This window comes from Pecten maximus, chromosome 3 (assembly GCF_902652985.1).
Source record: "Pecten maximus chromosome 3, xPecMax1.1, whole genome shotgun sequence".
NCBI lineage: Eukaryota > Metazoa > Mollusca > Bivalvia > Pectinida > Pectinidae > Pecten > Pecten maximus.
Genome location: NC_047017.1, coordinates 37198455 through 37224987, shown reverse-complemented (window position 1 = coordinate 37224987; position 26533 = coordinate 37198455). Strand labels below are relative to the sequence as shown.

Below are 26533 nucleotides of genomic sequence, written 5' to 3'. Positions count from 1 at the left end.
TGGAAGTCGCGGTTAATTAGACGCTTTGATTGTTGAAAGTATTTCTGATGTTCAATACAAACATTCTTACAACTCAGACTATCTCTTTTCGGTTAACCTCTAATATTATTACTCTATTCAATATAAACACACGATTGTAGATAGCACACGAAAGAAAGAGAAAATGAAAGTCCAAAGGAGACAGCTAGCACGATTTCATATCGAAGAACATAGTCAAACCAGTCATCCATTGCACCTGTCCATCAGCGAAAAGGATGCAGAAAATCTAGGTGTATCAACAAAAGAAGACTCACAATTATGTTTCCTGTCTGTATGTTGCAAGAGATCATCTGATCTCGACTTCACTTTCAACAGTTCTTTTCCAGTCACTCCATCCTCAGGAGGGCAGATCAGTGTCAGTACCTCCCCCAGTGGCAGCCTCCCCTTCCCACCTTCTTGTTCCTGTGACCTCCACATAGAGTCTACAAATGTATGTTGTGATCAGGAATGGCTGGATATTGCTGCATGCGTTTGGATTAGAAAAGAGAAGGGTGATATTGTTGACAGAAAGTTGAAGCCTGAGTATAGTGACTTTATAGTTTTAACTGGAACTGCAGATTTTTTAGCACATTACCAAATTGCTGCTGAAGATGATTTATACATCAGGCAAGTTAAAATATACCCTATCCAGAAACTGGTTATTGGTGTGTCAAATTTCAATGCATACCGCTGGTTGCAGAGAGTTAACTTTTGTACAGGACTATTGGTGGAAGTGTGTTTACACCCCATACTGGTCAGGGAGAATGACATCTTCCTGGCTCCATACTCAAAACTCTTTCTTAGTGACACAGAATTTGATCCTTCATTCTATTTTGACATGCAAGTGTTAGAGTGCTGTCCTCTAAGGGTTGGTAGAATCACTGTGAATACAGAGATAATAATCTCATTCATTGACCAAGATGTCAACAGGAGGAGCACTGAGTTTCAGTTGGACAGTCCAACAAAGGCCATGGCTTCTAAGAGTGTTGACCAGTACCTAATATCAGATTTCTGTCAACCAATGCGACCAGATTCGCTGACACTCAATGCCAAAACTATTGGTGTCCAGAAATCCTCTACTCAACCACTGTACATATCCTTTAACTACCAAGTAGTACAGCAACACATCCTTTGGAAGAGACTTTTAATCAAACCACAACAAGAAGTGACTTTTGATCCTTTATACTACATAGGTATGACCAAACAAACAATGTTACAGCATGGATTTTTTGAGGAAAGCCTTGTTCGTGTATCACTAGACGATACAACTCAGCCGTTTACCGTGCCATTTAGACTTGGTCTGGTCAAGTGTATAACAGAGTCTCTAGAAAATACCAACAAAGTGTTCATTTCACCTTTGATGTTGTTCAACCTGCAAATGACTTGTGCCAAACCACACGGCATAATTGGACCCATTAGGATTGAGGTATTTTATGAACTTAATATTTATGAAATCTAATGAAATCAAGAGAAAGATATATTGCGGTACTTGTATCAAATTTAAAAGTTACCCAGTGTTTTATCAAAGTTTATACATATCTTGCAGATTTGTAATGGAACTTTAATATGGCGTAATAATGCCACAATTCTTAAAAATCATTCAAGACATTTCATCTGGTAACTAATTGTATAAGTTTTGACAAGAAGAATTTAAATCAAGCAAGGAAAAAGACTAATAAATGTTCACTTGGTGAAAATTATTCTATGTGTATTGATGAAATGATTCATCTATGGGAAGGCAATGGAATAAAGAAAAAAATAAGATAAATGAGTAAAATGATTAATTGATTAGTAGATCAAAATGAAATATATTAAAATGAGAGCAGATTAAAGAAGATCCAGTTTGTACATTATTACATCCTGATTTTTGTCTTTCAGAAATACCACTCTGACCAGGATGAGCATGAAGTTGACTCGGGAACAACAAGTTCGTCATGGAGCAGTAAAATTCCATTAGCCAGAGAAATACAGATTTCCATAGTGATCAGTCCATACTACAGTCCCAGAGCCATTCACACCGAGGCCATTAAAGCCTACTTCAATGTCCCAAGGTCTAGTGATGAGAAACGTCTTGTTTTCTAGTTCACTTTGTATTTGACATATCTTCAGGGGAGTATAATGAATATGTTAGCCAGTACATTGTCTTGTTTTCTAGGTCACTTTGATTTCACATATATTCAGGGGAGTATATATATAACGTATATGTTAGCCAGTACACTATTTAATTCATCAAAGCTCAATGCATACCAGGTATATCAGAAATATATCTAGGCATATCATTTGTCTGTAGTCACAGATGCTGGTAGGGGAGATAACTGGTATATATGATAGGAAAGAGTTTGACTACATATGTCTATGTTTGTGTTGCTGTAGGTAGGAAGGTTCATAGGAAGTCATGAGATTACTATTTCATAAATGAGTAACTTGTTAAATTATGTAGAACATCATAATTTATGAAAGATATCCATGCTGATGGAACACTTATTTCACCCAGTAACTCTTATTAACTTAACCATGTGTACACACCATTGCTATCAGTACTGATATTTTGTATCTCAGTATCAATGCTTTTGTTTGTTTTTAGGCTGATGACCAAAGGTGACATTATACCTATTAGGAGTACAGGTAAATCTTGATATAGTGTTGGAAACCAATGTTTTGTGTACAGTACTGAGTATTGAAATATGTGTTCATATCTGTTTGTGTCATGTATCTAGTGATTTCATTAGTTCTTAATTATATATACATGTAGATTATTTGGTGTCTCATCCCCTCATGATTTCTGCATTAAATTGCCCATTCAAACTCTGAAGTCATCTATACAGTAGAACAAGTTTCTCTCTGGTGTTTTTAGATGATCCAGAATTCAGTAGCATGGATTTGGACTCAGACAAGCGGAACCCTGTGGTTTTCTTCAAGGTTGTAAAGATAGATGGCCCTGATGTCTCCCTGCCATGTTACATCTGTGATAGCAGTTCCACTAGACTGATACAGGTAACTACAGAACAGATAATTCATGACCAATGAAGAAGCACTATATAGATAATTTTTACCTTAACAATATTTAGGGTGCAACTTCAAGTGCCTTCATCTCAAATAAATGTGTACATTGGTAATTTTCTTAGGCAACCATCCTTGGTCAGCTGATGACTGACTAGTTCTGAAAAGTCATAAGTATGTGTACACCTCTTAAACAAAAACTTTTTGTGATACGTTTGTTAACAGGTGGGGTCTGTACACAGTTATATTCCTGTGACTGCCACCTCCTACCTATCCAGGAATCCCCTTACTTACTGGGAACAGACGTACCTGTTTGGCCTCAATAAATATGCTGACCGCATGGAGGAGCTCATCAGACCCTTGCTTCACAACAGGTAGTGTTTAACAGCTGGTAGTTCACTTGTATTTTTTGAATACATTTTCTTTCATTACAAACTTTAAAGCAGAATATATCTGAATAATGTGCAAATACACTGTATTAAATTCTGACACCTGGTCCAAAACTCAAAATTTACAACCTTAATTTTACCAAAGTAGCAAAATATCCTGTCATGGTTCTGAACAAAAATAAAATGGCTGTCATGACCTCGAATGTGGCCTTCATTTTAAAGGATGTCCATTCAATTTATATCTACTATTCTTCTATTAATTTTTCAGCATTTCAAGCCCTCATCTTAAAGATGTCTTGCGATCTTTAATGTTAATTGGTCCATCAGGGTGTGGGAAGACCACCATGGCAACTGCAGTTGCTAGACGACTGAACCTTCATATGTTTAAGGTAAACGAAAAATTGTTTTAATGAATACATATTAATTTTCGGGTGATTTTTAAGAGGGTTTATATAGTTACATTATAAGGTAAAATGTCACATGGTTTTAAAATTGAATTTGTCATACATTGTACAGGTGAATGGTTAAGGGTTATGTGTTCAGTTATAATTTAAAATGATAACTCTTTTCCTCTCCATCAATTTTTGTATGTATGTAACAAGGAAGTTTGTCTGTGATCTAGCGACGGCTTTTGGGGAATTTTCATCAAACTTAAGACTCTTTTTTAGGATCATAATATCTCGGACAAGTACGTTTTAGGATCATAATATCTCGGACAAGTACGAAAGTCAAGCTAGGTTGTTTTATCAAAGTCACTGTTACATTTTTAGCTCACGGGTTACGAGTAACTTAGTAAGTTAAGATTTTTTTTTGCATTTAACCATATTGTGTACTTACCTTTTTTGACATCAAAACCCACTTTAAAGATTTTGGGGTAAGCTTTTGGAAAGCTTGTAAGTCCACACCCTTCTAATTTGGTTTATACATCCATTAGAGGTCTAGGAGTGATATTATGTGACTTACAATTTCAAAATGACATACTTATACATACATAAAAAATGAGTGCATAGTGTGATTGCTGCTGTCGGTGAGGTTCACAATCATTGATTGCACTTGTTTAGAATGTACTAGCACTAGCTTGATTCATTTTCATCAAACTGGTAGGGGGTATCTATTGCTTTAGCAATAAATAGTATGCTTGTTTTAAATACATGTATTTTAATTTCCTACTTATATAAATCTATATCATCAGTAAGAGTGTACATTAATTACATATTCATAACAGGTAAATTGTCACAGATTATATGGGGAGTCTGCTAGAGTGATGGAAGCACGGATCAAAGATGTCTTCAATGCAGGTAATCATTATATATAAGACAATCAAACATCTATGAGAAAATGATTCAATGTCAGGCAATCATTATACATATATGACAATCAAACATCTATGAGATAATGATTCAGTGTCAGGTAATCATTATACATATAAGACAATCAAACATGTATGAGATAATGATTCAGTGTCAGGTAATCATTATACATATAAGACAATCAAACATGTATGAGATAATGACTCAATGTCAGGTAATCATTATACATATAAGACAATCAAACATGTATGAGATAATGATTCAGTGTCAGGTAATCATTATACATATAAGACAATCAAACATGTATGAGATAATGACTCAATGTCAGGTAATCATTAATTCAGTGCTGCTTATTATTTCTGAAAAACTCCATTTAAAGCTCTATTGGAAAACTTTGATTCTCATATCATGTTTTGGTGAAAGTGAAGTTATTATTTAATGGACAGTTATTTACAGATTACGATTGATTTTGTGTTCTGAAATTTGCATGGTTCTTTATTACTACAAATGAAATAATGGTAATTGTTTTTTAAATGGTGTAATTCAGCATTAATTACATAGACAGATCCTGATTACAGGTTTATTGGTAGTTTAATTGATTTATTGACATGAGTAATACTTTTTGTTTTACAGCCAGTAACTTCTCACCCTGTATTATGTACCTACACAGTATACATGCCCTGGGCAAGGACAAAGAGAGGAACACAGATGGTAGGGATCCAATACTAGTCTGTTAGAAATTAACATAATCATTAATGTTATAATAGTTTTCTAAAGTATGGAATGTATACAATCTTTAATAGATGTATAAGTTGTATAATTCTTTACATAACAGTACACGTACAATGAAATTCTAATGATGTACTCATTCTTAATCTTTGATCAGATCCACGAGTGGCCAGTAGTTTTCAGCTTTGTTTGCGCCAACAAAGGAGAGAGCTGTTGGAATACCCTGTCATTGTGATTGGCTCCACACATTCACCAAATATGCTTGCTGCAGATGTGAGAGACTCGTTTCTCCATGAAATACAAATAGAGGTACACATTCTGTAAATCTTGAAAGGTTATTTTGGTGTAACAATGATATCATGAAGTAACACTTACATTATGAAAAAATATACCATATGAAATATGTGACTTGTTGTTTGCTCAACTGTTGAATTCATCTTTTTGTAAACTGTGATAATTAATTAATTGGTACGTATCTTAATGTCTTGTGTCAAACTCATCCTCTGCTAAATTTGAATATTTGTGCAGGCACCAAATGAGGAAGAACGATCAGAGATATTGGATGGACTGCTGCAGAATGTGAACTATTCTGGGGATCTCTCGGGCCAGTACCTGGCTCAGAGAACAGCTGTAAGTCCTGTTAAAATTACATAGTGGTTTTATTCTTACAGTTTTAAATGGGCAATATATTGCTGAGAACAGCTGTAAGTCCTGTTAACATTACACAGTGCTTTTATTCTTACAGTTTTAAATGGGCAATACAGAATGGCTGTATGTCCTGCTAGATAGAGTTTTAGGTTTAATCTTGACAATGCATCCCAGAATATCTGTACATCCTTCTAGGTAAAGTTTTATTTTTATTCTTAAATCTGGACAATGGATTACTCCGAAAGGATATGTCCTGCTAAATAAAGTTGATGGTATTATCCAGACAATACCTCACTCAGAACCACTGTACCTCCTTCTGAATGAAGTCTTATTCAGAGTAATGAGTTAATGATTTTGATCTGTTTGTCAGGGATTTGTACTTGGAGATATGGCTGCACTGATATCCCATGCCAAACAAGATGCCTATGAGAAAGTTTGTAACCTGTGGTAAGTACAAAATAATATTGGCTCCTCCATTTGTTTGTATGTACATCTAAAGTGTGGTTGTCTATTCCTAATTGCACAGTTAGGTTTCTACCGGTGTTAAAGTTTGCCTTTTTTTTTTAAATTTTGACAATAGAGGTTTGTTATCACTACTTTCCAGAAGGTTCTTGATGAGTTTCTTAGATATTATATGCAGGATCCCATTATTTTTTAAATGTCGAAGAGTAAAAGGGGAAAGGTGAGGATAGTAGAGAAAATACATGTATCATTCGTACATAGGCCCAATAAGGCCATTCAGTTGTGGGTGCCAGGATCTTTCCTGAATCTCTTATTGTGTGTATTAAGTGTACCGTTTATTTTGGCCGTTTAGTGGTGATGGGCGCCGCCTGCTATCATATGAAGAAGAGGAAGATTTATCTATGGCAGGTGTGGTGGTACAACAGGAAAATTTTGTGTCTGCCCTAGACAAACTTCAGGCAGCTCACTCTGACACCATTGGTGCACCAAAGGTAGGGACATAGTAATGTAATATACTAATACTAAAAGTTTCTAACGAGAATTCTGCTTACCTAGCTCTTGTATTCAGCTATACAGTGAAACATTCATAGTCTGTGATCTGAATTGATGCCTTACCTGAAGAAAAATTGTAATGCAGAATTTTCCTTTATCTTGCAAGATTGCTGATTGTCACCCTTTCTTAAATACTTCCCTCTGATGTCTTACACTGTTCCTTTATTTATATAACACCTAGGTGTTAAACTGATTCAACTATTAAATATCTATACCATTAACTTGTAATAAACGCATAATTATATTGAAGCAAATAATCCTCAATATCAAGTGAGACATGTATTCTTACTGTAGTACTGTAGTGGCTTTAAACTGGGATAATATTTCTGCTAGATTCCAAATGTAACCTGGTCCGATGTTGGAGGCCTGAGTGATGTCAAATCTGAAATCCTAGATACTGTTCAGCTTCCACTACAGTATCCAGAACTGCTTGCTGCAGGACTTCGACGATCAGGTAAAAACACTCCCATTTTGTTTCTGAACATGTTTCAAACTTCTCTTTAAAATGAGTCCAGCTGATGAAACTTGAAATAATTAATTTCAGTTAGTACTTCTATATATATGTGACCTGTATTATCTCAAAGATTTTGAAATTTGATAATATTGCCTTTGTTGCCTAACAGGTGTGTTATTATATGGCCCACCAGGGACAGGAAAGACATTACTTGCCAAAGCTGTGGCTACAGAGTGTTCCCTCAACTTCCTCAGGTCTGTCTTACTTTAACGATCACAACACTAATTCATAAAAAAATGTTCATTCAGTAAGATTTTAGAAGAAAAAAAAATGAAAAAAAAAAGATATTTAGTGATAATGAGATTTTTTTGATGTCACATGAAACAAGACCAAGAAGGAAGCACTATTTGGCCTACTGATGTTTTCATTACTATTACTTCAACTAGATTTACAGAAACACTACCCAGTACCTAATTGATAAAACATTTTATAACATTGATAACAAAACAAATAAGTATTTAATAGATGAAATTAAAAAAAAAAAATTAATATTTTCATTTATTCAGATGATTTTATGAGAATGTTTATTGTTTTAGTGTTAAAGGCTGATTATATGAGTGTCCATTGTTTTAGCTTTAATATGTTAGTTTATGATAATGTCTATTGTTTTAGTCTTATGATAAGTTAGTTTTATGAAATTGTCTATTGTTTTAGCCTTAAGGAGTAATTTAAATGATAATTTCTGTTTCAGCGTTAAGGGACCAGAATTAATCAACATGTATGTGGGTCAGAGTGAACAGAACGTCCGAGAAGGTATGTACGATGTTTTAGTATAGAGAAGGTATGTACGATGTTTTAGTATGGAGAAGGTATGTACAATGTTTTAGTATGGAGAAGGTATGTACAATGTTTTAGTGTGGAGAAGGTATGTACGATGTTTTAGTATGGAGAAGGTATGTGAGATGTTTTAGTATGGAGAAGGTATGTACAATGTTTTAGTGTGGAGAAGGTATGTACAATGTTTTAGTATGGAGAAGGTATGTACAATGTTATAGTATGGAGAAGGTATGTACGATGTTTTAGTATGGAGAAGATATGTACAATGTTTTAGTATGGAGAAGGTATGTACAATGTTTTAGTATGGAGAAGGTATGTACAATGTTTTAGTATAGAGAAGGTATGTACGATGTTTTAGTATGGAGAAGGTATGTAAGATATTTTAGTATGGAGAAGGTATGTACGATGTTTTAGTATAGAGAAGGTATGTACAATGTTTTAGTATGGAGAAGGTATGTACGATGTTTTAGTATAGAGAAGGTATGTACAATGTTTTAGTATGGAGAAGGTATGTACAATGTTTTAGTATGGAGAAGGTATGTACGATGTTTTAGTATAGAGAAGGTATGTACAATGTTTTAGTATGGAGAAGGTATGTGAGATGTTTTAGTATGGAGAAGGTATGTACAATGTTTTAGTATGGAGAAGGTATGTACGATGTTTTAGTATGGAGAAGGTATGTACAATGTTTTAGTATGGAGAAGGTATGTACAATGTTTTAGTATGGAGAAGGTATGTACAATGTTTTAGTATGGAGAAGGTATGTACGATGTTTTAGTATGGAGAAGGTATGTACAATGTTTTAGTATGAAGAAGGTATGTGAGATGTTTTAGTATGGAGAAGGTATGTACAATGTTTTAGTATGGAGAAGGTATGTACAATGTTTTAGTATGGAGAAGGTATGTACGATGTTTTAGTATGGAGAAGGTATGTACAATGTTTTAGTATGGAGAAGGTATGTACGATGTTTTAGTATGGAGAAGGTATGTACGATGTTTTAGTATGGAGAAGGTATGTACAATGTTTTAGTATGGAGAAGGTATGTACAATGTTTTAGTATGGAGAAGGTATGTGAGATGTTTTAGTATGGAGAAGGTATGTACAATGTTTTAGTATGGAGAAGGTATGTGAGATGTTTTAGTATGGAGAAGGTATGTACAATGTTTTAGTATGGAGAAGGTATGTACGATGTTTTAGTATGGAGAAGGTATGTACAATGTTTTAGTATGGAGAAGGTATGTACGATGTTTTAGTATGGAGAAGGTATGTGAGATGTTTTAGTGTGGAGAAAGTATGTACGATGTTTTAGTAATGAGAAGGTATGTACGATGTTTTAGTATGGAGAAGGTATGTACAATGTTTTAGTATGGAGAAGGTATGTAAGATGTTTTAGTATGGAGAAGGTATGTGAGATGTTTTAGTATGGAGAAGGTATGTACAATGTTTAAGTATGGAGAAGGTATGTACAATGTTTTAGTATGGAGAAGGTATGTACGATGTTTTAGTATGGAGAAGGTATGTACAATGTTTAAGTATGGAGAAGGTATGTACAATGTTTTAGTATGGAGAAGGTATGTACGATGTTTTAGTATGGAGAAGGTATGTACGATGTTTTAGTATGGAGAAGGTATGTGAGGTGTTTTAGTATAGAGAAGGTATGTGAGATGTTTTAGTATAGAGAAGATATGTACAATGTTTTAGTATGGAGAAGGTATGTACGATGTTTTAGTATGGAGAAGGTATGTACAATGTTTTAGTATGGAGAAGGTATGTGAGATGTTTTAGTATGGAGAAGGTATGTACAATGTTTTAGTATGGAGAAGGTATGTGAGATGTTTTAGTATGGAGAAGGTATGTGAGGTGTTTTAGTATAGAGAAGGTATGTGAGATGTTTTAGTATAGAGAAGATATGTACAATGTTTTAGTATGGAGAAGGTATGTACAATGTTTTAGTATGGAGAAGGTATGTGAGATGTTTTAGTATGGAGAAGGTATGTGAGATGTTTTAGTATGGAGAAGGTATGTGAGATGTTTTAGTATAGAGAAGATATGTACAATGTTATAGTATGGAGAAGGTATGTACAATGTTATAGTATGGAGAAGGTATGTACAATGTTATAGTATGGAGAAGGTATGTACATTGTTTTAGTATGGAGAAGGTATGTGAGATGTTTTAGTATGGAGAAGGTATGTGAGATGTTTTAGTATAGAGAAGATATGTACAATGTTTTAGTATGGAGAAGGTATGTACAATGTTTTAGTATGGAGAAGGTATGTACAATGTTTTAGTATGGAGAAGGTATGTACAATGTTTTAGTGTGGAGAAGGTATGTACAATGTTTTAGTATAGAGAAGGTATGTACAATGTTTTAGTATGGAGAAGGTATGTACGATGTTTTAGTATAGAGAAGGTATGTACAATGTTTTAGTATGGAGAAGGTATGTACAATGTTTTAGTATGGAGAAGGTATGTACAATGTTTTAGTATGGAGAAGGTGTGTACGATGTTTTAGTATAGAGAAGGTATGTACGATGTTTTAGTATGGAGAAGGTATGTACAATGTTTTAGTATAGAGAAGGTATGTACAATGTTTTAGTATGGAGAAGGTGTGTACGATGTTTTAGTATAGAGAAGGTATGTACAATGTTTTAGTATTAGTTTTGATATTTACACATGAATATATGGAGAAAACGTTTCACATTAACACTACTGTGGTTGTTTTATTTCCGTTTCTAATACAGTAAAAGCTGTGAAGTAAATACATGCCCACAACAAATGATTGTATATGAAGTATCCATGTACTTATTTCATAAAAGCAGAATCTGTCGAATTCAAATATTGCTTTTCATACATGCCATACTTTCAGGAGACCAATAAGGGAGATTGATGATTATTTTAAGGGAGTTTTGCCTAAAATAAGGGAGATTTGTGCGTGACATGAATATCAACATTTTTACTCAATTTTAAAGCAATAAACTAATTTTGAAAGTGATAAAGAATATTTATATTTATTTTGGATATTAATCATATTGTATATGCAAACAACAAAAAGTTGTATAAGGTAAAAAATGCAATAGTATACATTCAGATTCTAAAGATTTGAAATTATTTTTTGATTTTTTTATGTAACACAAAAAGTTTCACAGCTTTATGCATATTACATAACAGCATTTGAAAAGGGTATATTTTAATTACATGTAGCTAAAGATTAAGACAAGAAAGTTAATTATTTATCAGTTTGGATTTTTCTTAAAATTAGAAAGCTTGATCCACTCTGAGGGAACACATCAGTTGGAAAAATATCACCATGAAATGTCCTGTGGGATACCTTATGTTGGACCATTTAGATATAAAAATATTCCAAGTGTGCAAGTAAATGTATACATGAAGTCATGAGAACTGAAGATGTTCATGTTAGGAAACTGCAGTAAATCTTATCACGATCATTCTAGATTTTGTATATTGTCTCTGTCATGGACTGTACAGTCATTGTAAACATGCTTGACCACTACGACCACCAGATGTGCTAATTTTGATAGCTTTCTAAAAGAAAATATCGGATTTCAGCTTGCTATCACTGATCAACGATACACATGTTACATGAAAAACACGTGTGCTTTTGCGTCTGACCAGGCTCTGTATCAATTACCATCATCAAAGTATGGTCCTAAAAGAAAACAGACAATAATTCAAGTCTGTTAGCAAAGATGGTTAAAGTTGTTTGTAAGCGTCTTGCCTTTATTTCATGGTGATAGATATTCTAGCGCAAACATTACACTAGCCAGAGCTTCGTGAAAGCCGTGTCCAACAGGCGCCATTTTGATTGAGTGATTACGTGAACAGATGGATCACGTGATCGCTAAATTTAGCCAAATCTCGCGAGAAAAACTACTGAATTGTAAACAAATATGGCGTCGGCAAAAATACCGGAGGGAATTACAAAATACGGGAATTTGGGCTCTCCTGCCGGGAGGAAATAAATGACTTGAAAATAAGGGAGATTTTGTCTCACGCCGGGAGGTATGGCATGTATGGCTTTTAAAAGAGAACACATATTATCTACACCTACCATCTTTATAATACATGTTAAATGGATACCCAGTCAACAATTTGTGTTTGGGCTCTATAGGATTTAGTATCTAAGTAAGTCATCAGAGGATTTAGTTTTTGATACCGTTTGTAATATGACTGTTTTACGATTGACAGTGTTTGTTTTACGATTGACAATGTTTTATCGAATGTTTTTACGATTGACAGTGTTTGTTTTATGTTTTACGATTGACAGTGTTTTATCGTGCCATGAGTTTTTGGTACTGTTTGTTATGTGACTGTTTTACGATTGACAGTGTTTCATCGTGCCATGAGTTTTTGGTACCGTTTGTAATATAACTATTTTACGATTGACAGTGTTTCATCGTGCCATGAGTTTTTCGTACCATTTGTAATATAACTATTTTACGATTGACAGTGTTTCATCGTGCTTTGTTTTACGATTGACAGTGTTTCATAGTGCCATGAGTTTTTGGTACCGTTTGTAATATAACTATTTTACGATTGACAGTGTTTCATCGTGCTATGAGTTTTTGGTACTGTTTGTAATGTGACTGTTACGATTGACAGTGTTTCATCGTGCCATGAGTTTTTGGTACCATTTGTAATATTGTTATACGATTGACAGTGTTTCATCGTGCCATGAGTTTTTTGTACCGTTTGTAATATAACTATTTTACGATTGACAGTGTTTCATCATGCCATGAGTTTTTGGTACCGTTTGTAATATAACTATTTTACGATTGACAGTGTTTCATCGTGCCATGAGTTTTTGGTACCGTTTGTAATATAACTATTTTACAATTGACAGTGTTTCATCGTGCCATGAGTTTTTGGTACCATTTGTAATATTATTTTACGATTGACAGTGTTTCATCGTGCCATGAGTTTTTGGTACCATTTGTAATATTATTTTACGATTGACAGTGTTTGTTTTATGTTTTACGATTGACAGTGTTTGTTTTATGTTTTTGCGATTGACAATGTTTTATCGTGCCATGAGTTTTTGGTACCATTTGTAATATTATTTTACGATTGACAGTGTTTCATCGTGCTTTGTTTTACGATTGACAGTGTTTCATCGTGCCATGAGTTTTTGGTACCATTTGTAATATAACTATTTTACGATTGACAGTGTTTCATCGTGCCATGAGTTTTTGGTACCATTTGTAATATTATTTTACGATTGACAGTGTTTCATCGTGCTTTGTTTTACGATTGACAGTGTTTCATCGTGCCATGAGTTTTTGGTACTGTTTGTAATATAACTATTTGACGATTGACAGTGTTTCATCGTGCTTTGTTTTACGATTGACAGTGTTTCATCGTGCCATGAGTTTTTGGTACCGTTTGTAATATAACTATTTTACGATTGACAGTGTTTGTTTTATGTTTTACGATTGACAATGTTTTATCGTGCCATGAGTTTTTTTGTACTGTTTGTAATGTGAGTGTTACGATTGACAGTGTTTCATCGTGCCATGAGTTTTTGGTACCGTTTGTAATATAACTATTTTACGATTGACAGTGTTTCATCGTGCCATGAGTTTTTGGTACCATTTGTAATATTATTTTACGATTGACAGTGTTTCATCGTGCCATGAGTTTTTGGTACCGTTTGTAATATAACTATTTTACGATTGACAGTGTTTCATCGTGCCATGAGTTTTTGGTACCGTTTGTAATATAACTATTTTACAATTGACAGTGTTTCATCGTGCCATGAGTTTTTGGTACCGTTTGTAATATTATTTTACGATTGACAGTGTTTCATCGTGCTAGGAGTGCCACACCATGTGTTATATTCTTTGATGAGTTGGACTCTCTTGCGCCGAACCGAGGGAAGAGTGGTGATTCTGGAGGAGTTATGGACAGGTGAGTGTAGTCTTAAGATGAAGTTTTATTGTCCAAGACTATTTATTCCAAAGCTTAGTTACATTGTTATTCATGCTCGGTCTGTTTACCATAGTGCTACTGAAATTTACAGTTAGTTAAACATTTTAATACATTGCAACCTAGTCACACATCTTGGCAGTATTGCCAGTAGAAAAATGAAAAGTAAGAGATTTTATCAGGTTATTGGAATTTTTTTTACTGTAATAGAAGTATTTTGTTTCATGAAAATTGGGGTCACAGGAATTCAGTTAACCTGTATGTGTACATGTATTGTCAAGTTTCCACTATATATATTTAGATTATTTGTATAACAGTTAAAACATGGTTTGCGTCATGGATTTCAGGGTTGTGTCTCAGCTGCTGGCCGAGTTGGATGGTCTTCACAAGTCATGTGATGTGTTTGTAATTGGAGCAACTAACAGGCCAGATTTATTAGACCCAGCACTACTTCGGCCTGGCAGGTAATCACTAATCACAACATGGTATACTGGATGTGGTCCTGTGTACATAAACATTTTTTTATGTTATCTGACCCAGACCTGAGGGTCAAAGATGACCTATAGGCATCATGCTTCATCCAGTGGAACTGAGCTCTTACTTGCCTGAAATGATTCTGAGATGGTCCTGGCCAAGTGTTGTTATTTTTGGGGAAATTGGGGAGAATGTTAAGGAAGGGGAGCCTCGTAAAAACTTTGAAATGGCAGCCACAGCGGCCATTTTGTAACATGATTGTGCAATCATAGTTTTCCTGATCAAACACCTATTTCAAACTTCTTCTCAAATTCTGCTAGTGGAATCATTATGACTTGTGTGTGTTTTGTGGCCCAGGTGACCTGACACAGAAGCATTGTGACTTGTGTGTGTTTTTTTGGCCCCAGGTTTGTGACCTGACACAGAAGCATTATGACTTGTGTGTGTTTTGTGGCCCATGGTCACCTGACACAGAAGCATTATGACTTGTTTGTTTTGTGGCTCATGGTTTGTGACCTGACACAGAAGTATTATGACTTGTGTGTGTTTTGTGGCCCATGGTTTGTGACCTGACACAGAAGCATTATGACTTGTGTGTGTTTTGTGGCCCATGGTTTGTGACCTGACACAAAAGCATTATGACTTGTGTGTGTTTTGTGGCCCATGGTCACCTGACACAGAAGCATTATGACTTGTGTGTGTTTAGTGGCCCATGGTTTGTGACCTGACACAAAAGCATTATGACTTGTGTGTGTTTTGTGGCCCATGGTTTGTGACCTGACACAGAAGCATTATGACTTGTGTGTGTTTAGTGGCCCATGGTTTGTGACCTGACACAGAAGTATTATGACCTATATGTGTTTTGTGGCCCATGGTTTGTGACCTGATACAGAAGTATTATGACTTGTGTGTGTTTTGTAGCCCATGGTTTGTGACCTGACACAGAAGTATTATGACTTGTGTGTGTTTTGTGGCCCAGGTGACCTGATACAGAAGTATTATGACTTGTGTGTGTTTTGTAGCCCATGGTTTGTGACCTGACACAGAAGTATTATGACTTGTGTGTGTTTTGTGGCCCATGGTTTGTGACCTGACACAGAAGTATTATGACCTATATGTGTTTTGTGGCCCATGGTTTGTGACCTGACACAGAAGCATTATGACTTGTGTGTGTTTTGTGGCCCATGGTTTGTGACCTGACACAAAAACTTTTCTGCTTTACCCACAGGTTTGACAAACTGCTGTACCTTGGTGTCAGTGATGACAAAGACTCACAACTCCGAGTGATTAAGGCCCTGACCAGGAAGTAAGTACCTTATAATGACAGTATGATTTCAGACTGATGAGCAACATTATTATACAGATATTACTACCATAAGGAATTTCAAACTATTCTAATTCTAATTGATACATACAAATAAAATAAAGATTATGTTTATGTTGGTAAAGAAAGACAAAGCAAAGTTCTTTTTATTACATCAAAATTATTATATAAATCACTCTTTTAGTTTTCTTATCCCGCAAGTGTTTAATTTTACAATTAGATGCAAAATAAAAAAAATGATTTACTCGCAAAAATGCTGATTTCTTGTAATAGTTAAGAGTAAATTGATGAGACAACAGAACTTGGTAACACCTGGCAGTGTTAATTTTCACTTTTACACTTACCCAGGTATTATCCCCTGTGAAACGTGTTTGCAGGGGATATTAAATTGGGCTCCGTCAGTCCGTCCGTCCGAGATTCTTCTCCGGGCTATAACTCCATAACCGTTCAACGCAGCTCCTTGAAACTTTCTGTATACATCAGACTAGTGCCCTAGTTGTGCCTTTTGCTATTGCGGACCTTCCATTTTTGGTATTTTTTCTGTCACCATGGAAACTTAATCAAAAATACTAAATTAATGTTTCCTTTTGTTTCCGGGCTATAACTCAAAAACCGTTCGACGCAGCTCCTTGAAAATTTCTGTATATATTAGACTAGTGCCCTAGTTGTGTCTTTAGCTATTGCGGACCTTCGATTTTTGGTATTTTTTCTGTCACCATGGAAACTTAATCAAAAATACCAAATTACTGTTTCCTTTTGTTTCCGGGCTATAACTCCATAACCGTTCAATGCAGCTCCTTGAAACTTTCTGTATACGGTAAACCTCCAATTAATTCGAACACGCGGATAGTTTGAACACACATCTTTTTCAAGAAAAACAATAATTGTTTAGCTAGTAATAGTTCGAACTCTGGCTGTTTATAGCTGACACCGGCCCCGAAAAAATGCCAAGATTTAAATTTGATCAGCAAGCACGTTTAGGTTATTAGATTGTATGTGTGGTCATCAGAATGCGTCTGTGATTTAATATGTGCCACATATTTTAGTGTTAATTCAGGTTTTTTTTACATTGCAAAATACACCACGCACGAGACAGCTGATTGCAAATTTAGGCCCCGACAATGTATAAATAACATACGATATTTGTATTCGCGCTGTATGGCAAACTAAGAAATCGTCCGTGTATTTTCACATATAACTAGTGTTAACTTAGCATTATGATTATTTAATTGTGACTGGACATCTCTTAAGTATTGCCAATCAAGTTATTACCTGAAAACCTGCGACCTCACGCTAGGTAAGCAGGCCACGCGAGGTGTCGCTTGCGGTAAAGTTGAAAGGATCGGCTGCCCGATTGTGCTGAGTGACGTGAAAAGCATTCATATCCAGTCAAAACAATCCACAGGTGTCCCAATCAGTGATGTATAATTTTGCAGGTATCAACTATGTTTGGTAGATAATATGACTGGGCATATTTAAAAGCAGACATGTTGATGTTCTGACCTAATTTTACCAACATATATCGCCTATTTTTACAGTAGTGCTTTCGTAAACGCAACAAGTTATGTAGACTGCTTTTGATGTATTAAAGAGACCATTTATTACAATAATATAGCGATAGTTTCTGATTCAGATAAAAAATATAACTATGCAAAGATTATACTGTACAAATGTTTAACTTTTGTGTCACAAATGAAATATGTACTGTACTGTTTTGGGGCCTACTGTAGCTACGCATTGCCCGAGCGGCTTCGCACAATAACCATCACAATTATCGCGAAATGAAGAACGTTTAACGATCAATTAACATTGAATTAAATAAAATACTATCATTTTACTTACTTACAAATGTGCCATTGTTCAGGCCGCTGTTGTTACGTATCAGATTTACGATGGATGTGTTTGTGTCTAATGATTTCACTCTGCCGAGATTTTCGCCGATATTGACTCGAATAGTTCGAACTCAAGCTTATTTTCTGAAGCATAATTTCGAATAATTCGAACAGGTTGGTCAATATTTATTTAATTTTGTTCGAACTAACCGGAGGTTTACCGTATATCAGACTAGTGCCCTAATTGTGCCTTTTGCTATTGCGGACCTTCCATTTTCGGTATTTTTTCTGTCACCATGGAAACTTAATCAAAAATACCAAATTACTGTTTCCTTTTGTTTCCGGGCTATAACTCCAAAACTGTTCAACGCAGCTCCTTGAAACTTTCTGAATATATCAGACTAGTTGTGCCTTTGCTATTGCGGACCTTCTATTTTCGGTATTATTTCTGTCACCATGGAGACTTAATCAAAAATACCAAATTACTGTTTCCTTAATAACTCTTACTTTGAGCTTGATATATACATGTATTTGGGTTTTCATACCAACTGCGGGGCGCGGGGGATAATGCCAAGCTTTGCGGCTCCTTGTTCAAGTCTTATATTAAAGTCTGTAAAACATGTACTTGATATGTTTGTATAGATTAACATCCTATAAACAGCCTTGGTCTTTCAAGGACGGAGTTGCTGATGTAGACTCGTGTCTCCTTACATATGTTATGACATATTGGTATTCATCCAATCTTTATATCATCACAGTATTTGTTGAAGCTATCCCATGTATTATAGGTTTATGATAAACACTCTCATTCTAGATTTCACTTAAAACATTTTTCAGATTTAAGCTTGAAACAGACTGTGATCTTTCTGCTGTGGTAGCTGAATGTCCCAAAAATTTAACCGGTGCTGACTTTTATGCCTTGAGTTCTGATGCTATGCTGAATGCCATTAAAAGGCGGATACAGAAGCTGGAAGCAGGTGAGTCACAGAACTGATTAACACCGGTAAAGTGGGGTTTATATAGCTATTAAATTAAATCAGTAGTTCACCATAGCTATCTTAAGTTTCCTTGGTTGGTGCATTAAAGAATGTAAATAATATTACCTGATACATATTTTTTTCACATCATGACTTCAACCATGAAACTTGACAGGAAGCTCATTAATCCAGTCTGAATGCATTTTTGTTTCTTAGGTGAGACTACAGATCAGAAAAATGTGATGGTTTCCAAGCAAGACTTCCTGGAGGCTCTTTCAGCTCTAACTCCATCCCTGTCAGAACAGGAATTGGACCACTACAAAAAGTTACAGCAGGAGTTTAACAAGCAGTGATGAGTTAGACTACAAACAGTTACAGTAGGAGTTTAACAAGCCGTGATGAGTAAGACTACAAACAGTTACAGCAGGAGTTTAACAAGCCGTGATGAGTTAGACTACAAACAGTTACAGTAGGAGTTTAACAAGCCGTGATGAGTAAGACTACAAAAAGTTACAGCAGGAGTTTAACAAGCAGTGATGAGTTAGACTACAAACAGTTACAGCAGGAGTTTAACAAGCCGTGATGAGTTAGACTACAAACAGTTACAGCAGGAGTTTAACAAGCAGTGATGAGTTAGGCTACGAACAGTTACAGCAGGAGTTTAACAAGCTGTGATGAGTTAGACTACAAACAGTTACAGCAGGAGTTTAACAAGCCATGATGAGTTAGGCTACAAACAGTCACAGCAGGAGTTTAACAAGCCGTGATGAGTTAGACTATAAACAGTTAGTTACAGTGAGTAGCTGGACCACTACAGACACTTACAGCGAGGAGCTGGACCACCTCAGGCAGTTACAGCAAATAACTGGATCACTAAAGACAGTTGTTTGCAGTTGTTATATAGAAGTTTAACAATGAGAGATGGGCCACATGTTAACCAGGAAAATATGTAATGTTAGAGGGAGCTGACTAGTTTCAGGTAGTGAGAATAATGTCATATCTAAATATCTCGGAAATCCAAAGGCTACACTTTCTATCAGTTATCCCATCTTCATAAAAGCCTGGAATTTCAAAGATGAAACCTGATAGAGGGAGAGTTAGTTCACTAACAGTGAGCTTGGGAATTTATAATATAATAACATGAGTTGGATACAGTGAGTGTTAGCTCACTAACAGTAAGAAAGTTATGATGTAATAGAGTGAGTTGGATAGTGTGAGAGTTTGATGAGAAAATTATGATGTAATAACATGAGCCAGATAGTGAGAGTTAGCTCACTAACAGTGAGGAAGTTATGATGCAATGACATGAGCCAGATACAGTGAGAGTCACAGACAATTTCAGCAGTAGTTTGATAGACCAATATACAACTCAGAATTTTAATTGGTTATTATTTGGAGTTTCCTTACAGCTATTGAGAGTTATAGTAAGGGTAGTTTGTTAGGTAGTCATAGAAGGTAAATACAGAAATGTATTTACTGCCGACATTTTCAGTAGGAGAACTGCCTTGCTGTAGTGTTGATGTGACAGAACTTTACTGCATACTGTATGATACATTTATCTACAAAGCTCTGTCATTTAAAACGATAATAAATGTCATAACCAGAAACTTTAAAGCCTATCTTTAAATTTCTTACACCTTTGCTGTCCTGAGAGACTGCAAAATGGAAGAAAACCAACATTCCTGTTGTTTCAAATGAGGGTAATCTTCTTGGATGGGTACCTTGTGATATTCAATAGCAATCCTTCCTATGTAGTGAACATAATATTTGGAAGTAAAGGCTACTCAGCATTCAAGATGGTGATCTTGATTGTGTTTAGATGTTGTTGACATCTTTCGACCCCTGGATATGTGGCTGTCATCAGGACCACATCCTGATGATGTCTAACTAGAGGTCGAAACGTACACATCATTTAGGCCACAATAAAGAAGACAGCCAATCTTTGGATGCTGAGAAGCCTTGGTTTCCAAATATTACTTTTTCTGTCTTATATAGAAATTTTAATTTACATTTAAACTTAGCTAAGTTACTGACAGCGTGCACGTGATACTTTAGATGGAGCAGTCATTTTTACCATGAACTACTGCTATTTCTATGGCTACAATGATTTAGTCATTAACCCTTGATGGCATTTACAGTCCTTTTAAATCATATACCAGATATCTTATGTTGTGGAATTGTCACGTGGAATGTACATGTAAGTATGTAGATACTGATGTGTGAAAACCGTACTTAGTCTATGATACTTATTTACTGCTATTTAGCTGTAGTTGGAACTAATCAGCACAAAATTTAAATGCTACAAAATGTCGTTTTAACAATTCTTTAATGTAAACTTTATTTACTTTAAAGCAATTTGTGAAACAAGTTATATTTACTTCTTTTGATTGCTCTTATTGGCCCGAATGGAAGTGCAAAACAAGTGTTATTGTGGGGGAACTAGAGTACCCAGAAAAAATCCATAAATCCCATACCTATTCTTGATCTCATCGAAATGGAGAATCAAACCCCTGTCCCAAAGATATTTAACAAACTACCAATGATTACCTAATAACAGTGTAGGACGAATTAAAAAAAAATGCACTGTTGACACTGTACTACAGGTATGCATTTATACAGTAATGTGTCAAATATCAGCATGTTCTGTGGAATTGATCAAATATTACCATTTTTTAGGAAAGTACATTACTCAGATTTTAAGTTCCAGGAAAACTTTTGATTTTATTAAACTTTTTAATATGAAAATATGTCTAGGGTAGATGCTATGCTTGATTTGTTGTCATTTGAGGTGAAGTTTACTGTGTAAACCGGGGTGATATTTCTTGTATGTTTGTGGTTTATTTTGGCTTTACATGATTGAACTTAGATCAGTTAAAACCAGACACCATTTTAAGATTGGCAATAGAAGACTGATCGAGTTGTTGTCACCTTTGTCTATAGGCTTGGATTATGTGCCAACCATTCTCAGATTAAAAAGTAAATTTTTCTTGTATGTTATTCATTGTCATAATCAATAGTCGTTTTTAAGACTGTGAAAATATTAATTATTGTTCTAAATTTCATATTCCTGAAGAACTATGATTTAAATGTTAATGGCTTATTATTACTGACGGGTAATTAATTATGCATTGTTAATTATTTTGTGCATCATTAATCATTTTGTACAATTATTGTTGATATATTTTCAAATTCTATTTATTTCAGATTCCAATTGTTGTGTATCTTTATTTATTTTTGTATTTCTTACTCAAAGTATAACGTTGCCTGTTTCACAACTTCTGTTCCCAGAACTATCCAGTATAAGACATTGTGTGAGACTGACGGGTACTATATTTAGTATATATTACAGACTGTTTGATTTGTTGTTTATTTAACAGACATCTAATGTCACAAATAATCTGTAGTACTATATCAGTACTATAAAATCATTCTCGTGTACTCACTGTGTGAATTTTAATGTTGTGATATGTACAGTATGTTTTGTACTGTTATCTCGACTCATGTAAAACATGTTTACGCTTGAGATGCTCAAATACTACCAGGTTAGTAAGTTAGTCTTAAAATGTAGTGAAGCTTGACAACCTGACTCTAGATGTAAATTTAGTACTACATGTATATGTATAGATCATTCTTTTTTTCATCGTCGGAAACCCAAGGTTGATTGCACTATGCTACGCTACACTTATCGTCCATCGTCGGAAACCCACAGGAATAATGTTGATATTTTCTCTTATTTTTGTCTTTTGTTGAATATGATGTGTATTCACTTGTATGACAGAATTCATGTATACCGATCTATCAATATTCTGTCATACTCCTGAAATATATGTTATATTCAACAGGAAACCAGTCAATATCCTCTACATTAAACTACTAAATTCCACAAAACTGAGATCTCACACTGACTTCGGGTTATTCAAGATTTTTACAGGATCAGGACCTGGTGTATCAAATTCTAAAAATTCCGTTCTGAATAATGAAATATGCTCACTACCAACTTATGTGCACATTCATCAGGAAACTTTATTGTTTCTCCAGCAATGAAGTTGCATAGCAGGACTATGGTGTTACTTTTGTGGTGATGACGTGTTGTCATCAACATTTCACCATCATGTTTTGCTTTAAATCTGTCGCTTAAAAAGGAAAAGTCCAACTTTAACAAAACTTGATTGACTGAAAATTAGGGATGCTTGGAATCTGGACTTTAAGGTTTTGTGTTTAGCTCAGTTTCTCAAAAAATATCAATATCATTTCAACCAAACTTAAAATATATTTGCATTGTAGTATGGGCTTCTTTAATTGATTTACAAGTTTACAGCCCAATTTGAATAAATTCTATAATATAATCAGATGCATTTTCTTACTTTTTAGAAATAGAAACTTTTAGGGTAAAAATGTCATATTGATTTCAATTTTGAGAATTAGTGATTTTGTGAAATATGATATTTGTAATACAGTTGATCAATATTCATATATACATGACTATAAATTATACAAGGTGCATGCTTTCATACTATCAAGTGGAGATTTTTTGGTTGTTTTGGGAAAAAAATACAGACTTATTATACTGACAAAGTGGGACAGGCAAGGCATTTAATTACATGTAATTCTAGTGTATTTATTCATTTGATCAAATGACAATAATACCTATGTGGCTCTTTTTTCAGCCAAGGTATTGTGTAATCATTAAACGTTGACATCAAGTCAATATATGTAAAACATCCCCAGGTAAAAAGCATTGAAAAATCAGGACAATAGAAACATATAAATGTTTGGTTGGCCAGCACTCGACAAGCCTCGTGCTGACTGCATGGCCAGACTCTTACACTTGGGTTGAGATATCCTTGTTCATGGAACAGACTCATGTTAGATTCTATTAATCTCAACCTGAGTGTAAGAGTTTGGCTGGTCAAAGTGCTGGCCAGCCAAATTCTTATGTGAGGGTTGAGATATCCATGTCCACAGCCAGGCCCATATTTGATTATTTTTCTTACATACTTGAAACAAGTAACAGATTCTAAGGTGCTGTGTCATTATCAATGCTCGATGGAATGTGTACCGAAATGATGACATTATCAATTTACATGGTGGTTACTAAACAAAAAATGATGACATTACCCTATTGTGAGTGGCATCACAGTGGGTGCCAGCTGCCTTTCCCTACCCCACGAGATTGATCCATCCCTAACAATCATGGGATCACTGTGAAGTATGTAAGAAAAAACCTTTAAATTGGCTTTTATATTTTTGGACCTGATGCATTTTGAAAAATGTTAACTGTGACCCACTGTATGTTAACTGTATGAGACAAGGATTGCATATTTGACCTGTTTTCCTTGTAACATGACCTTTTGAGTAGTACTGCATTTGCAGAACTGCTGATTTTTAAAAAGTCAATTTGGAATTACTTCGACTTGGTGAGCTATGTTGTCTTCTGACAATTCTTGTATTCTGATGAATGTCACCTATGTTTATACATCACGTAAGAATTAATAATTACTAAATATATTACTAAATCCATTAGTATAGGGACATCTGCCCAGTCAGTACTGTATTTACATATTTGTCCTCATTAATGGTCTATATTGATTCAGTTGTCCAAAAACTCTGTTTTCATATATATTGTCACTTGCACTAGGTCAATATTGGAAAGTACAATTTTGCCATAATTGCTATATACAGACATTTTTTATGCATTTCATAAAATTTCACACACAATAACATTTTTTTTTACAATTTATCTTTATTTTCAAGTCTGTTTCACATTCTGAGGCCGATAACATATCCATTTATGATTTAATATTTGTAACCTTTCTAAGATCACAATTACAATAAAAAATAGGTATACTTATATTGATTACTTAAAATTGCAAAAGTTTTTTTTTACTTGATCATGAATTATGATTTACTAGATGTTGATGAGGTACACTATGAGTTGTGCGAGATAATGTTTTGTGCCATAATACCCTACATGCTATTAACTACAAACAGAAGTATTGTGCCTTTGGTGTCAAATAAAAGAAAATCAAACAAGGATCACATTTTCATCTTTGTTTTTTGTTTTTAATTCAAAGTTCACTAGTGATTTCCTATGATGTACTTGTAAATGCTGTTAGCATCAATCATCATTTATTGAGCAATCTGACTTAATATATTTGGGAACACTTATATACTATAGTGCAAATCAAAAAGCAATTTTATCATAACATATATTTAGATATTTGACAGTGTCCAACAGGACTCTGGTTGATGCTAAAAAATGACTTGCTTGTGTTACTTTTTTCTTTCTGTATCGGTAGTAGTACATCATTGCTCACCACAGAAACATTTTCTTGTCCATTGGCAGGAAGAGGACTTGGTCAGGAATCAAGTCAAGTGTTTTCGCTATGGTGTCAAGAACACAGATATCTTTGTGACGTAGTTTTGCTGCAGGAATTTGTGGCATGTACACTAATGCCTTCACATCATTCAGATCAACCATATCAATGACATTATGTTTAAAAATGTCACACATTCCTTTATCTTGAATTTCGGAAACATGGCTATCTAGATCTGCGACCCACATCAGATCAAAGTTATCATATGGCTTGAAGAAAGTCTGTAAACAGCACACAATCATTTCACTCTTTAGTCTGCAAAGGTTCATCGAAGAATTGTTCATTTTTACATAAATCTGTATTGACAATTTGTCATCATCCTCAGGGTCTTTAGTAAATGTTTGGAGGTATTCTTCATTTCTTTTGCCAAACCTGTCATTATCTAAAGCACAATTTTCATGTATTTTTCTTGGTTGGTTTCCTTGGTTAAGAGATGGACGATACAGTTCCATATCATCACAACCTTTTCTGGAGTCCCTGTTTACTTCAAGGAGGCTTTTTTTGTTCAGTTTATCTTCTAAATAGTTGACATACCATGCCTGTAAATCAAGCCAACAAAGTAAAGATCTGTCCGAGATGGAACCGCGAGGGTATTTATCACCCATTGCATCAAACACTGGGATGAACTTGGAGTATTTCCCACTATTGTTGGATTTCATTCTCCTTGTAATAGCCTTTGTGCATGATAAAGACGAATGAGCAGGACTGCATGCTTCCAAGGAGTCAATGCTTTTGGCTCGACTCATTTTGACACTTAGTGGACTTATATGTACAACGGCCTGGTGTGAACAACTATTGTTTTTATCTACATTTGACAATATGAAAATTTTATTTGACTGAATTTCTCCAGATGCTAAAAACACACCATGAAACGTATGAGTTTTCAATAAATCAGCCGTGTCTTGGTGGTCTTGGCATGATAAAAGCATGTAATTGGTCCTCTTTGTGACGTAAAAGCTGTGAGACTTATCAAGACTTTCTTTGAAAGACACAACAGATTGACTATAATAGCGTGAATACAAAGATCTAGCAGTCCTTTTTTGTTGTTTTTCTGAAATTCTTTGACTGAAAAATAATAGTCTGGACTTCAATGCTTTACACAGTTTCTTTGGTACTTTCTTTAACTTTTCCTCCAATTTGGGCATCTTCCCTACGGTTTATATCGGTCCCTCCCATTGACTCCCTGCAGACGCGTTCAAACGTCA

General features: G+C 34.9%; 1 protein-coding gene across 1 annotated transcript; it reads left to right on the top strand.

The window, feature by feature from the left end:
- The first annotated feature begins 163 nt into the window (after positions 1 to 163).
- On the top strand, positions 164 to 24985 carry LOC117322741 (peroxisome assembly factor 2-like). The gene is made up of 20 exons (XM_033877679.1): positions 164 to 1444; positions 1897 to 2069; positions 2603 to 2643; positions 2873 to 3012; positions 3244 to 3392; positions 3676 to 3796; positions 4633 to 4705; positions 5351 to 5428; positions 5604 to 5755; positions 5975 to 6076; positions 6465 to 6541; positions 6909 to 7047; positions 7442 to 7562; positions 7732 to 7816; positions 8314 to 8375; positions 14218 to 14326; positions 14692 to 14808; positions 16047 to 16124; positions 18812 to 18951; positions 19168 to 24985. The coding sequence occupies exons 1-20, from the start codon at positions 164 to 166 to the stop codon at positions 19302 to 19304; spliced, it is 3375 nt and encodes a 1124-aa protein (XP_033733570.1). The 3' UTR covers positions 19305 to 24985.
- Positions 24986 to 26533: the final 1548 nt, after the last annotated feature.

Bases quoted from the DNA above. Each gene is read 5' to 3' on its own strand.
- LOC117322741 (XM_033877679.1), top strand. From the start codon at position 164: ATGAAAGTCCAAAGGAGACAGCTAGCACGATTTCATATCGAAGAACAT. The intron at 2,644-2,872 runs GTAAATCTTGAT...TGGTGTTTTTAG, and splicing joins TATACCTATTAGGAGTACAG to ATGATCCAGAATTCAGTAGC. The intron at 16,125-18,811 runs GTAAGTACCTTA...AACATTTTTCAG, and splicing joins ATTAAGGCCCTGACCAGGAA to ATTTAAGCTTGAAACAGACT.